The sequence below is a fragment of the Schistocerca americana genome, chromosome 2, assembly GCF_021461395.2.
Source record: "Schistocerca americana isolate TAMUIC-IGC-003095 chromosome 2, iqSchAmer2.1, whole genome shotgun sequence".
NCBI lineage: Eukaryota > Metazoa > Arthropoda > Insecta > Orthoptera > Acrididae > Schistocerca > Schistocerca americana.
In genome coordinates this window covers 701,281,324-701,299,644 of record NC_060120.1, presented here as the reverse complement: position 1 = coordinate 701,299,644, position 18,321 = coordinate 701,281,324, and the positions used below count along the sequence as shown (strand labels likewise).

The 18,321-nt window shown below is 42.7% G+C and overlaps 1 protein-coding gene across 1 annotated transcript in view; it reads left to right on the top strand.

The window, feature by feature from the left end:
* The window catches only part of LOC124594354 (RIB43A-like with coiled-coils protein 2), a 135,610-nt gene that overhangs the window by 48,170 nt on the left and 69,119 nt on the right, over window positions 1-18,321 (top strand). Inside the window, exon 3 of the mRNA XM_047132722.1 lies at window positions 7,019-7,179. Within this exon, the coding sequence (XP_046988678.1) occupies window positions 7,019-7,179 (161 nt within the window). The remainder of the gene's footprint in view (window positions 1-7,018; window positions 7,180-18,321) is intronic.

The window sequence follows — 18,321 nt, the reverse complement described above, 5'->3', positions numbered from 1 at the left end:
GCCCGGGCAGTTTCGCACCCCAGCGCCATTTGCGTCATCTGCCAGAACTGCTGTAACCCCCCCCCCCCCTACCGGCCCACACTCCTTCCGCGCCCCCGTCCCACACTCTTTTCCGCGTCAACGGGCCCTCACGGAGGAGGTTGCCTGTCTGAATATCTTTGTCTGTGGCAGAGCACAGCATCCTGACACTTCGCCAGGAGATGATGGGTACGAAACTCATTGAAACGCTGCGACAAGACGACGCCACCACCCGGCTGATAACCCGAGAAGAATTCTTCAGTGGAATACGCCGAGAAAGACTGCAATCGCATAGGTTTCTTGGGGAATGGCCGCCCACTGTTCACGAGTGCTGGACGGAGGAGAGGTATAGATGTCGGTTGGTGAGGCCTGGCACGAAGTCGGCGTTCCAAAACATCCCAAAGGTGTTCTGTGGGATTCAGGTCTGGACTCTATGCCGGCCAGTCTATTACAGGGATGTTATTGTCGTGTAACCATTCTGTCACAGGCCGTGCATTATGAACAGGTGCTCGATCGTGTTGAAAGATGCAATCGCCTTCCCCGAGATGTTCTTCAACAGTTGGAAGGAAGAAGATGCTTAAAACATCAATGTAGGCCTGTGCTTTGATAGTGCCATGCAAAACAAGGGGCGCAAGCCCCCACCATGAAAAACACGACCACACCATAGCACAACAGCCTCCGAATTTTACTGTTGGCACTACACACGCTGGCAGGTGACGTTTACCGGTCATTCACCATACCCACACCCTGCCATCGGATCGCCACATTGTGTACCGTGATTCATCACTCCACACAACGTTTTTCCACTGTTCAATCGTCCAATGTTTACGCTCCTTACACCAAGTGAGGCGTCGTTTGGCATTTACCGGCGTGATGTGTGGCTTATGAGCAGCCGCTCGACCATGAAATCCAAGTTTTCTCACCTCCCGCCTAACTGTCATAGTACTTGCAGTGGATCCTGATGCAGTTTGGAATTTCTGTGTGGTGGTCTGGATAGATGTCTGCCTATTACACATTACGACCCTCTTCAACTATCGGCGGTCTTGTCAGTCAACAGACGAGGTCGGCCTGTACGCTTTTGTGCTGTACGTGTCCCTTCACGTTTCCACTTCACTATCACATCGGAAACAGTGGACCTAGGTATGTTTAGGAGTGTAGAAATGTCGCGTACAGACGTATGACACAAGTAACACCCTATCACCTGACCACGTTCGAAGTCCGGGAGTTTCGCGGAGAGCCCCATTCTGCTCTCTCACGATGTTTAATGACTAATGAGGTCGCTGATATGGAGTACCTTGCAGCAGGTGGAAGCACAATGTAACTAATATGAAAAACATATGTTTTTGGGAATATCCGGATACTTTTGATCACATAATGTATGTACAGATGTTAACAAATTTCTCTCTTTCGTAAACGCTTTTCTTGCTGTTGCCTGTCTGCATTTTATATCTTCCCTATGCGGTCTCGTAAGTTATCTTGTTGCCCAGTTAGCTAAACTCATCGACTACTTCTAATGTCTCGTTTCCTAAACTAATTCTCTCAGCATCACCTGATTTAATTCGACTACATTTCATTATCCTTGTCTTGCTTTTGTTGATGTTCGTCGTATATTCTCATTTCAAGACACTGTCCATTCCATGTCCTTTGCTATCTCTGACAGAATTACAGTAACATCGGCAAACTGCAAAGAGTTTATTTCTTCTCGCCGAAATTTAATTCCTATTGCTTTAATTCCTTTACTACTTGCTCAGTGTACAGATTGAATGACGTCGGGGAGAATCTGCAACCCTGTCTCATTCCCTTCTCAACCATTGCTTCGCTCTCATGAGCTTCGACTCTTATAACTGCTGTCCTGTTTCTATACAAGTCATAAATTGCCTTCCGCTTCCTGTATTTTACTCTTGCTATCTTCAGAATTTCAAAGAGAGTATTCCAGTCAACTTTGTCAAAAACTTTCTCTAAACCTGCAAATGCATATGACTGCCTTTTTTCAGTCTATTTTCTAAGATAAGCTGTAGGGTCAGGATTCTCCCGCGTGTTCCCACATTTCTCCGGAAAACCAACCGGTCTTCTCCGAGATCGGCCTGTACAGTCTTATCAGTTTTTGTTAAAGAATTCTTACCAGCATTTTGCAACCAAGACTTATTAATCAGAGAGATGGTTAATAGTCACACTTTTCAGCATCTTCTTTCTTTTGAATTGCGATTATTACATTCTTTTTGAAGTTTGAGCATATTTCGCCTGTCTCACATATCTTGTATATAAGATGGAATATTTTTCGCAATCATTATAATGGAATTTCGTCTACTCCACTGGTGTTGTTTCGACTTAAGTCCTTCAGTTCTCTTTTAAATTCTTCTCGAGGTATTAAGTTTTGCAGTTCGTCTACTTCTATTTACTCTTACTTTCAATAGTACTGTATTCATGTTTCTATTTTTTGTACAGACCTTGCATGTGTGTATTCCTTCCATCTTTCTCCTTCCATCAGTTAAATTCAATATCTTCTGTGATATCCAAGAATTTCTACTAGGCCTTGTCCTTTAGCCTATTTGATCCCCTGTTGTCTTCATTATTTCATCTCAGCAAGCCACCCATTCGTCTTCTGCTGTATTCTCTTTCACCCCTTTCCCGCAGTCCACATTCCCCTGGCAGTTTTTCTTCTCTTGCTTTTCCTTCTACCGACTTCCAGTCCTCCACATCACAATGAAATTTTTCTGTATCTTAACTATCTGAATAAATTATTTTACGTAATGATACACTCTTTCGATCTCTTCATCATCTACAGTGCTAGTTGCCAAAATTCAAATGGTTCAAATGGCTCTGAGCACTATGGGACTTAACATCTGAGGTCATCAATCCCCTAGACTTAGAACTACCTTAACCTAACTAACATCACACACATCCATACACGAGGCAGGATTCGAATTTGCGACTGTAGCAGCCGCGCGCCTCCGGACTGAAGTGCCTAGAACCGCTCGGTCAGAGCGGCCGGCTGCTAGTTGCCATACAGGCTTGTATTATTGTGGTTAGTGGTGGCTTCGTGTCTGTCTTGGCTACGATAATGCGTGTACCATGTTATTCACAGTATTTTACCAACATTCACGTTTCCTAATTCATTATTAAACTGACGTAACCCATACTCGATTTTGTGTTGAAAACTCTGTACTCACCTGACCAGATATAGTTTTCAGTCTACCAGTGCATTTAGATGTTTCCCACTGTATTTATCTTCAGCCTATTCACTTATGTTTTCAAAGTCTCTATCCTACGTGCCCGTTAAGGGATCTGACATTTCATGCTCCAACCCGTAAAATGCAATTTTTTTTCTGATGACAACATCTTTCTGAGTAGTGCCTGACCAAAGATACAAATTTTACATTCATTTGCTGAGTTTTCTTCCAGTGTTTTAGCTTCATAAACGTAGCACATCCTATAAAATAACTGACCTCGTAGCATTAACCAACATTACCTTGCTATGTTGGTACGGCGAACTTGCGAAAGCAAGAGAAAAGTACACGTGTTATATTTACTAGAATATGCAGTTCTAGCGTATGACTTAATGACCATGGTATGATGTTGGATAAAATACTGCGGAGGTAAAATAGTCTTTCATTTGCCTAATATTGAGTGCCTTGCGCTGTAGTAGTTGTTTATATGTAGCGCAAATGATGTCGTTGCGACTAATGTATGTATCTGGACTCAATTTTGGCCGTGTACTGCTATATGTACATTAGTAAAGCAAGTAGAGTTCTACTTCGCGGTCCTAGATAGGCCAACTGGGCCCGCCGCCTCATCCTCTGCCACTTAGGTCGTCGGGGTCATCAGGTGCAGCAGGGGCCGGTGGTGAGCACACCGCTCTCTCGGTCGTTGTCGGGTTTCTCGTTCTTAGAGCCGTTACTGATCAGTCGAGTAGTTCCCCCGTTGGCATCACGAGGCTCAGTGCTCCTCGTCCTCGTTCCAGTCCTCCCACCAAGGAAAAAATCCCTGGCATTGCCGGAAATCGAAGCCGGATCACCCGCGTATCAGTCATCTGCGCTGACCATTCAGCATCGTAGGCAGACTGCGTGTATGCTACTACTTCCTTAAAAAATTAGGAGTCTACAGGTTTGTCTCCCTTGAGATGGAAAACGACGATAAATGTTAATGCCACTGGTTAAAAATCTGTCTGAATCATGAAAATTTGTTGTCGATTGTCCTTGTGACCTAGATAATCAACAATAATACTTATTACACTCCGTTGAATATGCTGAGGGTCTGATTTCTACCCTAACACTCAAATACGAAATTTTTTATTTGCACTTTAATGTATTTTGTTATTATTTTCGGTGAACTGGAGCTTAATAGCTTTCATTCACATTCAGTTAATAGCACACACTGTTTTTTTTTTTTTTAAACATTGAATACTGTTATGGAAATACATCGCGGCAAACTACTTCAATCGCAAATATAACACTTCTTAATTTTTGTACGGTTTATCATTTAAATATTAGGTCTACAACTTCGCTTCCGCCTTTTTGCAATAGACGTCAGTAGCGGCAAGTGGGGTTCGGGTGGTTGGTCATATGTGTAATACAATAAGATTAGGCATTTGTAAATGTAATGCCATAAAAATATTAGTCGATTTGTGATTTCATCATAAGGTTATTCTCGATTAAGTGCGTCAGATTACGTACCCATTTCTCGCCATTTGCGGGAAGGTTTAGTTTTCTGCTTTAACATGAAGAAATCTGCGGCTATGGCTGTTAAAATGCAGAGTAAGACCAATGGCGAGGGAACTATTAGTGGAAGAACGTGCAGAGGATGTTTTCAACGCCTTAAGAACGGTGATTTTGATATCGAAGACCGGCTTCGCGGAGGAAGACAGAACGTTTTTGTAGCTACTGAAACAGACGAAGACAGTCACAGGACATCATTATCGAAAACAATTGATGCGTTCGAGCCCAGCAGTGAAACACAAACTGCCACAATACAGCGATAGACACGTAAAGGTAATTTTGCAGCAGGTCAGTGCTCGACCCTATGTCGCAAAACCCGTCAAAATATACATGGAAACGTTGAAATTAGAAGTCCTGCCCCTCCCGCCGTATTCTCCATACGTTGCTCTGTCTGACTACCACCTTTTTCGATCAGTGGCATACAGTCTGGCTGACCAGCACTTCCGATCATACGAACATGTGCGAAACTGAATAGATTCATGGATCCCCACAAAAGATGCCCAGTTCTTCCGTCACGGGATTCGTAAGCTATCTGAAAGATGGGAGAATGTTGTGGCCAGCGATGGACAATACTACGAATCATAATTTTGTTGTGCGTTTTTCACAATAAAGTCCCGAGCTTCCAGAAAAAACGGCGGAAGAAAAGTTGTAGACCTAGTACTTTTTTCAGGACATGAAAGAAAGTGGTTTAAACCTTCATCAAGATGCAACTGAGAATAAACTTATTATGAATATTTCAGGAAATATGCAAAATTCCGTTACTACTTTTTATGTTCAAAACCACTTCCACTTGGATTATTAAACACCAAAGAATACAATCCAGTGCCTCGTATTAAGGCTTCAGGTAATACAATAAATGTCGCGGCCAGAACAAGAGCCGGCCGCAGTGGCCGAGCGGTTCTAGGCGCTTCAGTCTGCAACCGCGCGACCGCTACAGTCGCAGGCTAGAATCCTGCTTCGGGCATGGATGCGTGTGATGTCCTTAGGTTAGTTAGGTTCAAGCAGTTCCAAGTTCTAGGGGACTAATGACCTCAGATGTTAAGTCCCATAGAGCTCAGACCCATTTGAACCTTTTGAACCAGAACAAGAAATGAGTACAGTGTTGACAACGTCCAGCTCTACTTTTAATGATCATTTTGTTTTATTATATTAATGACCGCCGGAGGGGTTTTTGCGCAGTCTCGGGCTTGTTTCTGCAGGTGTCAGAGCTCGGATCATCTTCGCGACATCCGTGCAACAGAGGAAAACAAAACAAGAAACACCGGTACACTTTGTAGTTTTAAACAATTATTTCTATGAAAAATCTTTAACATCAACATACAAAAAAATGGCTCTGAACACTATGGGACTTAATTTCTGAGGTCATCAGTCCCCTAGAACTAATTAAACCTAATAAACCTAAGGACATTACACACAACCATGCCCGAGGCAGGATTCTAATCTGCGACCGTAGCGGTCGCCCAGTTCCAGACTGTAGCGCCTATAACCGCTTTGCCACACCGGCCGGCTTCAACATACAGTATACTAAATGTATTACTGTACTGTTCATCGTGTAGGTGGCAATTCTTCAGTGGTACAGTACGAAAATCTGTATCACTATGCACTGCGCATGTTGTTGTTGTTGTTGTTGTTGTGTTCTTCAGTCCTGAGACTGGTTTGATGCAGCTCTCCATGCTACTCTATCCTGTGCAAGCTTCTTCATCTCCCAGTACCTACTGCAACCTATATCCGTCTGAATCTGCTTAGTGTATTCATCTCTTGGTCTCCCTCTACAATTTTTACCCTCCATGCTGCCCTCCAATGCTAAATTTGTGATCCCTTGATGCCTCAAAACATGCCCTACAACCGATCCCTTCTTCTAGTCAAGTTGTGCCACAAACTTCTCTTGTCCCCAATCCTATTCAATACCTCCTCATTAGTTACGTGATCTACCCACCTTATCTTCAGCATTCTTCTGTAGCACCACATTTCGAAAGCTTCTGTTCTCTTCTTGTCCAAACTAGTTATCGTCCATGTTTCACTTCCATACATGGCTACACTCCATACAAATACTTTCAGAAACGCCTTCCTGACACTTAAATCTATACTGGATGTTAACAAATTTCTCTTCTTCAGAAACGATTTCCTTGCCATTGCCAGTCTACATTTTATATCCTCTCTACTTCGACCATCATCAGTTATGCATGTTAAAGGAGTTAAATACACCGTGCTCCATAAAACCAAACGAAAAAGCACTGCGAGACAGTAAGTGATGGATGGTTGTAATGCCTTGGTGGATGTGGCAGGAGCGGCGCAGGCTGAGCGAGGAGATCAACAAGTTCCGCGCCGAGCAGCAGCGGCCCGAGACGCGCCGCGAGTTCGACCTTTACGACCCGGAGGCGCTGAAGAAGGCGCGCCCGCCCTGCGAGGACGACGCCGAGCCCTGCGGACTCGCCTGCGCCCAGAGGTCGGTCCCTCAAAATACGCGTTTCAGCGCAACCGCACAAAGCAGGTAGGACCTACGCAATCTGCTTTCCCCATTTAACACATTATAAAATGGAAACTAATTCCCGCACGAGTACCAAACTTGGTAGCATTAATGTATTGGGTGCATGACATCCATGCTTCACAGTGCCACCGTCCAGTCCCAAATATGGCCACCAGGTGCCGTGATCAGTCATCTTGATTCATAGTCCCACACACGTGACCAGTCGCAGTGCACTTGTTCACGTGTCAACATCAGCTTGGACAAATGGAGCAGAGCGTTATTGGTGAAAATCCGTTATCAAAACAACAGTAATGCTGCAGCTGCACTTCGAGAATATCGCCGGCTAAAAGGTCCTCTTCCTCCAGCTCCTGTGTGGAGCATGATGAAAAAATTCGAATCGACTGGAGAACTGGGCGTCGCTCCGGGAAGAGGCCGACGACCGCTTGCACGACAGGTGGCTGATGAAATCGCTGTTGCTATGGTACACAAAGCTGCGCCCAACTCCCGATAGTCAGGCAGTGCGCGTGTTGTAATTACGACAGTTGAACATCCTGCGGTCCACTACACGGAAGGTGCTTCGAACCATTCACAAATAAGAAACTTCCTGGCAGGTTAAAACTGTGTGCCGGACCGAGACTCGAACTCGTGACCTTTGCCCTTCGCGGGCAAGTGCTCTACGATCTTTTTTTTTTTTCTTTTTTTTTAAATCTCATTTTGTTCTATATTGTTCGTTGCAATTGTTCGTGGCGGACGTCCATGACACCCGTTCAGGTTGTTCGTTGATCCGTTCACTCAGTTTTTTTATTACAGAGGGTAGCGAAACCCTCTGACCGAACACGCTGAGCTACCGTGACGGCGTCCATCTGAGCTACCCAAGCACGACTCTCGCCCCTTCCTCACAGCTTTACTTCTGCCAGTATCTCGTCTCCTACCTTCCAAACTTTACAGGGCGTGAGTCGTGCTTGGGTAGCTCTGCTTGGGTAGCTCAGATGGTAGAGCACTTGCCCGCGAAAGGCCAAGGTCCCGAGTTCGAGTCTTTGTCCGGCACACAGTTTTAATCTGCCAGGAAGTTTCATATCAGCGCACACTCCGCTGCAGAGTGAAAATCTAATTTTGGCATTCTCAAATAGTATCCGTACAAGATTCATATCGTACAGCAACTTGCACCACAGGACGCACAACGACGTGTTGACTTCGCTCTCCACTTTCTCGCAAGGATTCAAGTTGACGAGGGCTGGTCCTGGACCATCCTATGGACAGACGAAGCTCATTTTACTCTGACGGGTGAGGTGAGCACACAGAATTGCCGAGTGTGGGGATCTTCACCTCCAGTCACTGTGCATCAAGTTCCTGTGTATGGTGAGCGTGTCACCGCCTGGTGTGGCTTCACGGCTACGTTCATCATTGGCCCATTCTTTTTTTAACAGGTTGGCGCTCAAGGACCAAAGACGTCCCGTATCACTGGCCAGCGCTATTGCAATATGCTTCGCCAGCATATCATACCCGCCCCACAGGTGAGAGGTGAACTGAAAAAAAGTGTTCAAATATGTGTGAAATCTTATGGGACTTAACTGCTAAGGTCATCAGTCCCTAGGGTGCATTGAACTCAACAGTTTTCATGTAAGATGGGGTCCCACCGCACATCGATCGTGGAGTTCACCTGCTTCTCTGAAACACATTTGGAAACGATCGAATTATCAACTAATCGTTTCCAAATGTTTGGCCGACACGATAACCTGATCTCACTCCTTGTGATTTCTGGCTGAGGGGCTACCTGAAGGACAGGTTTTACCAGGGGAACATTCACACATGTACTGATCTGAAGCACAACATATCAAGAGAGATAGCCAGCACAACTACGGACATGCTACGTTCTGTTGTGCAGAATGGAATCCTGGGTTTTGATACTCATCTGGACACTAATGGGCACCATATTGAGCCCTTTTGTAGTAGTAATGGTACTGGTATGTAACGGTATTATGTACCGTAGCAGCACATTAAAAGTGTTCAGTTGAACTGATTCTGCATTATTTCTCTTCTCTCCTTGACATTAATGTTGTTGTTGTTGTTTGTTGGGGAAGGAGACCAGAGGTCATCGGTCTCATCAGATTAGGGAAGGATGGGGAAGGAAGTCGGCCGTGCCCTTTCAGAGGAACCATCCCGGCATTTGCCTGGAGTGATTTAGGGGAATCACGGAAAACCTAAATCAGGATGGCCGGACGCGGGATTGAACCATCGTCCTCCCGAATACGAGTCCAGTGTCTAACCACTGCGCCACCTCGCTCGGTGACATTAATGCTACCAGGTTTTGTACTCGTACGGTAATTAGTTTCCGTGTTATAACGTGTGAAATAGGGGAAGTTTAATTATAACCAACCGGTAGATAGAATTTTCAGTGCCAGAAACAAAAGACTGTTGGTACCACTGCCTTACGCACCGTTTGTTGAGCCTTCCAGAAGCTCCTAAGAGATGTACTACCGCAGGAGCCACGCCCTAAGACCATTCCTACACGGAACTAACCCGCAGTTCAAGGTGCAGTCCAAGACTAGTTGCTACGTTTTTGAAAAACGTCACTTTATATTCACAGCTATAAAAATTTTGATTGTAATTATTTAAAAACATGTGGTACATATCTGAAATGTTTCCTGGTTGTTTAAATTGTATAATACATTACTGAAAATTTAATACGTTATTAAAAGATGTATTTTAGTACAAGTGGCGATCAAAGAGTTTCCGTTCGAAGGCCGTACAGTCCAGAATCTGTTTGCCAAACAGGCAAACTCGCCATGGCAATCGTCCCAGGTTGAACATACCAGTTTGGTAGAACAGCGTGTCCTGCTGCGTGACGAAGTCAGTAACTGCCTGCTGCGCGTCCTCATTCGACAGGAATCGTCGACCCTTCAAGGCCTTTTTTAAGGGGCTGAAGGCGTGTTATCGCGTGGGGAGAGATCAGCGCTGAAGGACGGAGGTTCGAGTGTCCCCCCACTTGAGTTGGTATAACTTCTGCGTCACGTCATTTACGATATGGGGGCGTGCGTTATCATGAAGCAGCAGCACCCCTTGACGCACTGTTCCACAACGGTGCTTTCTGACAAACATGCTGTCCCATACACATTCTTCAATCTCTGATTTCTATCGGTGTCTGTTCTTCGGCAGCTAAGGAAAGAATAACAGCGCGTTGGTCCTGTTTGGACACATTTAATAATAACGTCGTCATAGTTCATGTTTCCACATTTATTGCACCCACGTCGCAAAGACATGAATGGCTAATGCCTACATGTCCGTGTTTATATACCCGCATCGGTGCGCGCTACGTTGCATATACGCTACAGCAACGTCCTCAGACATAAACTATTTCATCGCCTCATATATCTTATGGGACCGCTCCGTCTCAGAGCGTTTAACTGAGAGCCACTCATGCATAGCCACATACATACATACACAATACTCATACACGTATTTCTACAAAATTTCAGTTGTTCCTCCTCGAGCGTCCAGATTGGTGCTGTCATTCTTATAGATTGCTTAATGAACCCTGCCAGCCCACTGCGTAAAAACTCAGTATCACACAGAAAATGTACACACACAGTCTACAAGCCGTCCAGAGAAGGTCGAATGGCGAATGTCGTGACATCACATGTCATTGGCTTGTCAGGGCGTGTGGTGTGTATTGCGCACCTCGTACCCAGATCTAACCTAAAGTTCACTTAAAATGGCATTAATTCGAATCCACACTAATTATACACATTTCCAAATCCATAAGTTCTGTGTATACAGGTGGGTCACTAACTATTGCCACCAAGAATAGGAGGCGAAAAGTTTGTGGGACAAAAGTTGCATGGGGCAATGGGGGCCATAATATGATGGTTTTCTGTTGCTACGTGGGGTCACGTCAGAGATATGAAGATCAACTTTGTTTTTTTTTAAAATGGGGTGCTATAGTTTGGTATTTATTTTCTGATAGCGGCTGTCGAGACGAATCCAGTGATGTGTAACGTAAAGTCTTTGAAGGTCAACGAAGGTCAAGAAGGTGGCATGAACGTCCATTTACAGAAGGTGTTCGAAGTGATGAGCATTGGTATCCATACAGTGCTGCAATATTCTTATCATGGATTGAGTGGTATTCCTTATCACATCGGCACTTATCGAAGCACATGCTCTGACAGTTCTCTCTCGCGTATCTTCAGGTGTAGTTGGAACGTCTTTATAAACCTTTGTGACCGTTGATCTTCAAAGACCTTACTGTTACACGCCATTGTATTCGTCTCGATAGCCGTATAAGAAAATAAGTATCAAAATATAGCATCCCATTAAAAAAATAATAATAAATAAATAAATAAAGTTGACCTTTATATGCCTGACGAGACCTCTTCTAGCAACAAAAAACCGACGTTGTATTATGGACCCCGTTGTCCCATGTTACTTTTGTCCCACAAACGTTTCAGCTGCTGTCATACTTTTGGAGTTATTCTAGGTGGTAATAGTTAGTGACTCACCCTGTATACTTATCTTCTAGTCTTTTGTTGTCCAGAGATGCGCTCACAAAGCCTCGTAACTAACAGAAACTTCGAATAATGATTGTTTAGTATTGTTCTGTTTGTGACGAAACAAGCGGTGTACCGTATGAGAGATACAGAGGCGAGCGAGTGTGCGGGGCTTACCCCAGTTCACTGCCACCGCCACGTCACCATAATGCGCCTGTGCATAGCATATAAACTATTGCCCCAAATCTAAGAATGAAATTAAAAATTAAAGTAACTTTTCCAAACTTTGTCAACATATGCTTCAGTATATTAATGTTTAAACTGTTAAATCTCAGAGTGATCAGATGAATATATTTCCCTAAATATGTCGTTTAAAATTAAAAACAAGTGGCGCTAAATAATAATGCTAGAAAGCCAAAAATTGTTCAGAATGGCAAATGTATATCAAAATCAACTGTCACAAGTCTCAACTTGATTGGAGCAATAATTTGGACAAAATCAGTGTTTTTAAGAAAAACTGAAGGCGCTAAATATTAGACTTAAAAAGATGAAAATGGGTATAAAACGTCAGTTTGGTACAAAAACCTTAACTATGTGGCCCCATTAAGCTACCTCTAATAGTTTTCCAGTAATGTACTGAAAACAAAATTTGGAACAAAAACGTCCTTATTTGTAATAGATTAAGTATCATTTATATTAATGAAAGAAAGCTCTTATTACAGCACCTGATAAAACCCATTAAATAATAAAGCTATAACAAGCTTCAAGATCTTGTTGTAAATAACAGTCAATATAAGGTCTCTTAAAGTTATGGTTCAGAGGTGATGTTCTACTGTCGGTTCCGTTCTAAACATTCTAACCAGCAAAGTTTGAATTTAGTCAAGCTAAAACTTTTTCTGTAATTAAAGCCAACTTCACTCCTTTCGCATAAAAATTACGAAGATTGTAAATTGATTCATGACAGAGTTATTAAATAGTATGTGTGCGAGAAAGCGGCGATTTAGATGCCGCTACCGGGCATAGAGCGGATGAAGGCAGATGTTCCTTTCGTCCGTCCGCTGCGCCCATATATAAATACGGCCTGAGAGGCAGTGACACACACTTCGCACCCAGCCACCCAGCTACCAATCGGTCTGCCTCAGTCAAACTCCGGCTTACGCGCTGCCTTGGGTGACGTCACAGCCAGGCTGCAACCAAAAGTATGTTTTCGGCATAAATAGGAAGTGAACTAGCAAGGACTGTACACCGTCCTGGATCGCTTAGATTTCGTGGAAGTAATTGTTAGTTTGCCGCCCGTAATATTAACAAAACCACGTGGCAATTGCTGATATTATTTTCCACTTTTGCGGCGAGTAACTAACTTTGATGATTGTAAGTCAGGGCGAAATTCCATTTAATTGGAACTTACCGTAGAGGTAGCGTCCGAACTGCTTGTAGTGCTGTTTGTGATAGAGACATTATTATTATTATTATTATTATTATTATTATTATTATGACTATTACAGGAATATTAGGTAAATATTTGTGGCAAGTAAGAATACAACTGTCACTGCTGCTCATTTCTTTTGCAACAATTTAATCGTTCTGTTTTTAACCAAACTGAAGTCACAAAGTCTAACAAAGTCACTCCAGAGAGAGACCGCTCTTGTGTGTAAATAACATCGAATATTGCAGAATATACATCTATTACATTAAGAAGAAAGTCCCAGAATCTGTTACAAAAACGAAGATGAAAAAAAAACAGACTGTAGCTGGGACAAAAAAAAATGGTTCAAATGGCTCTGAGCACCATGGGACTTAACATCTATGGTCATCAGTCCCCTAGAACTTAGAACTACTTAAACCTAACTAACCTAAGGACATCACACAACACCCAGTCGTCACGAAGCAGAGAAAATCCCTAACCCCGCCGGGAATCGAACCGGGGAACCCGGGCGCGGGAAGCGAGAACGCTACCGCGCGACCACGAGCTGCGGACGCTGGGACAACAACCTACTTCGTTTGACTCCGTGACTCGATGTCTGTAATAACTACACAAACTTTCAGAACAGTGTAATTCATATTACGATACCCTGGAGACTTTCACTACCAGTCTGTCATTAAGTTACATTTAAGTACAAGAAATTGTGCCAAGAATGATGTGTGCGATAAATCTTTAATTTGCCATTGCCTTGAAATGGCATACTATCAGAGCACACTAGTTATAATACAAAAACAACGAAACGGCGAAATCCAATACGGCGTCTCCAAAGTTTTCATTTCTCGACTGCTGTCGAGTTTCGTTGTCACATGAAGGAACACATCACTTTGACATATCGTGTGAAGCCTTTCAGCACAAGTGCCCCTCTTCAGCTGCGGCTTCTGCATTTATTGTAGTGGCTATTAACGCTATTTCCATGGTGTCATGCAGGCCATCTCTCAGAATTACGACATGTCTTACGAGTCAAATTGTCGTCATAGAAATATGAATTATACCGAAGGTCGTGAGTTCAGGACCAGCCGCCAACTTATCGTCGGTAAGCATGCTTTGTGCACCATTTGCGCCCATAGGGCGGTCCGCTCGCGAGGTTGTACATGTTACATTCATCTCCGAGTAGCGTTCGCAGTTACGCTGCTAATCATCCAGTACGCAGTAGACTGAGAGCTATTTAAGGTGATACCGGGCTACTTGTTTGAAGTGTCCTGCCAGGGCTTACGTCAGCTTTCATGCTAGTGAACATAGTTCTCCATATTTTCTGCCCCGCACTGCCGGCTGCGGTGGCCGAGTGGTTCTAGGCGCTTCAGCCCAGAACCGCGCGACTGCTACGGTCGCAGATTCGAATCCTGCCTCGGGCATGGATGTGTGTGATGTCCTTAAGTTAGTTGGGTTTAAGTAGTTCTAAGTTGTAGGGGACTGATGACCTCAGATGTTAAGTCCCATAGTGCTCAGAGCCATTTTTTTGTCCTCGCACTCCCCCGTAGTTCAGGGGCTGAATCGTTTTAATTCAATGCTTTTCATACGAATGAGTGTTCTCCAGTTTATATTCTTGTCCTGAAGCAAGATGCTATAGGCACCCGGCCTTAAAAACGTACCGTTATACTCGTGCTACAGGCTACCTCGCCAGTTTATTGTATCTTATTGGAAGAGTTTAGTGGATTTTACTAGGACATACGCGTTTTCTCTTGTCTGTAGCTTCCCTCTATCATCTTATCCGTTATGTTAATTAACTATCAACTGAACCCCTGCTAGAAGAGACTTAGTTCGGTGCCAGACACGGTCAGGACAAAAACCTAGAGACAGGTGAATGACAGACCTAATTACTTGCAGGGAAACAGAGAAATCGTCTGCACAAGTTATTATTTTGCCACATCTCTTCAGATTAACATTAATTGGTATTCACAATATCATCTGTACCAACCAACAACCGCTACAGGTTCACTTCTAAAAGACAAACCAAACGTGGAAACTTGAGTCACACGCAGAAAGCTGATACAGGTCAAATATAAGGAAAAAGACGAGTATAGAAAAGGTCGTATAATCTCAATAAATTTTATTTAGTGGCCGAAAATATCTGCTATGTTACATTAGAAAGAACGTTTATTATGCAGGATTTGTGTTATAGCGAACGAAGGAGTTTTTTAATATGCTGCAATCGATTGAGAATACATCGGTTGGGTCACAATCGCTCGGTCACAGTCGATCCCAGATTTATGGAAAGAACGACAAGTTTCGCAGAATTAGATCACCAGGCTTAAATAGCTAATAAGAACGCTTTGAATTAAGACAGGGAGTGCTTAAATTAACTGAATTAATGTTCTCTCAACTCTGTTTCTCTCTCAGTTTACATGGAGTCACATGGAACAGGCATGGCTTAAACAAATATACAGGGTGTTTATAAATGAATATCGGGGTTTTAACTCTTTATAATATTTATTACATTAAACTTACAGTTATAAATGATATGTCAAATGAAAGAACAACTCAAACAGTTGTGTTTGGCACCAGTGGTTGAACTTCGATGTACATAAGCGCTGGATAGGCTGGATAGACCGCAAGGGGCCCAGTGACAGGGCTTGCTTTGCATGGCCTCCACGTTCACCCGACCTGACGCTATGCGATTTTTTCCTTTGGGGCTTCATCAAGGATCGTGTGTACGTTCCTCCACTACCAGCAGACCTCCCTGAGTTAAGAAACCGGATTGAAGCAGCTGTTGCTACAATCACTGAAGACACGCTTATCAACGTTTGGGAAGAACTCGGCTATAGACGTGATGTGTGCCGTGTGACAAATGGTGCTCACATTGAACATTTATAAGGTTCTTGGTAAAACTGTTTGAATTGCTCTTTCATTTGACATATCATTTATAACTATAAGTTTAATATAATAAATATTATAAAGCGTTGAAACTCTGATATTCATTTATAAATACCCTGTATTTTATAAGTGCATACGTAAAGCGATTCAGGATAAGATAAAATAATGTGACATATCATTTAGAACTGTAAGTTTAATATAATAAATATTATAAAGCGTTAAAACCCCGATATTCATTTATAAACACCCTGTATTTTATAAGTGCATAAATTAAAGCGATTCAGGATAAGATAACATAATGTGACATATCATTTAGAGCTGTAAGTTTCATATAATAAATATTATAAAGCATTGAAACCCTGATATTCATTTATAAACACGCTGTATTTTATAAGTGTATACAGTAAAGCGATTCAGGATAAGATAAAATAATGTGACATATCATTACAACTGTAAGTTTAACATAATAAATATTGTAAAGGTGTAAAACCCCGATATTCATTTATTAACATCCTATATTTTAATAAGTGCATACATTAAAGCGATTCAGGATATGATAAAATAATGTGAAACGGTCAAAAGCTATCGGGCTAGTGAGCAAACTTCTCCATGTTTTCTGTCCTGGCACTCTTCCGTGTAATGGTAAAGTGTTTTTCATGTTTCCATATTTTTGTACAATTCTTTTATATATACTCGAAATAGATACATAAAGGTTCTGTATGGTTTTCAAGGGACTCTCATACTATTATCGCTGAAAAATAGTGGAAAGTTCAGGTAATGATGACGGAGTTCGATAGCGATCACGCGCCCTACTCTTAAGTAGACCACAAACGGTCAGTAAGACTTGGTGACTGTAGTGGCCAGGGGAGATGCGACAATTCATCCTGGTGCTCACAAAACTAGTCCTGGACGATGCGCGCTGTGTGAACAGAGAACCTGTCATCTTGGAAGACAGACATTGTTCCATTACGGAACAAACATTATACCATCGGATGGTCCTGATCAGTCAAAATGGTCAGATAACCCCTGGCAATAATGCGACCTTGTAGAGTAACCACGGGATCCATGGAATACCACGATATTGCTGCATAAGTAATCACCGAACCGTCGCGATAATTCGTTCTTGGGACATAGAGGGAGCTTCACATGTTTCTTGGTTGGTACACTCTCGGCAGTTAGATGGTCGGATCTATCTTCCTTATCTTCTCATGACCATAGAAAGACTACCACTCATTTCTCCACTCTTCTCTTAGACCTTAGCTTTCAGGGTCGAGTTGGCCAGTTTACCCAGATTGGTTAAATAGATTTTAGACGGGTCTGTGGTAAGTTGTTGAATGTTTTAATGAATTTCTCTGAATCTTTTGAGTTTCGTTCATTCATGTGCTATTGCTCATTGTAGTCGGAGATTTGGAGGGGTAGTATTCGCTATTACTGACTATCACGGTATTGGTGTGGATTTAAAACGTCTTGTAATGATCCTCATTGTGTTATTTAGATGGATATCTATTTTCTTGATATAGCTACTTCTGCTCCAAACAGGAGAATAGTTTTCAGCGATAGAATACATAAATGCTTGTATTATATTTCTTAAGGTGCTCTCATCGGATCACCTGCTACCACTATCCAATTTCCTTAATATATTGTATCTAGACTTAGCTTTTGTGCTGTTAGTTCTAGATGTTTACTAAATGTCAGGGATCTGTCGGGAGTCACAACCAAATATTTGGGCTTTCGACTATGTTGTTGCACATTACATTCAACACTCTGTTTACCATTCTGTTTGTCAGATGGAATGAGCTGACTTGTACTTCCTTTAGGGTTTGGACAATGTCTCCACTTTTTGTAGTACTGGTCAATGCTTTGTAGGTCGTTAGTAAGAGTTTTCTCACCTTCTTCGAACGTGTTTCGTTGAGTCGCTATTACTAGGTCGTCGGCGTAGTTGAACTTTACAGAACCATTGGTGACTATGTGGTTGGTGTACTAGTTGAATAAAAGTGTGGCCAAAACAGAACCTTGTGGACTATCGTTATTTTGGTATAGGAATTACTTGAAGATGTGACTTTAAGACTAGCTGTCACCCGGAGTGCCTTATGAAATACGGGGTGTGGCTATAAAATAACGATACTATTACTGTAAAACATTTCATTTCAAAAACATACATACTTAGTTATTGCTACCCTCAACATATTAGCCTCCTTAATCCCCATTGATGGAAACAGTGCTGAAAACCTTCTTCTGTGACCTACTTCATAACGCATGTATCTTTGTCTTTCACTCCTTCAACGGACTGCTGTCTTGTTCCTTTTAATGCAGATTTGAACTTGAAGAGTAGATAAAAGTCAC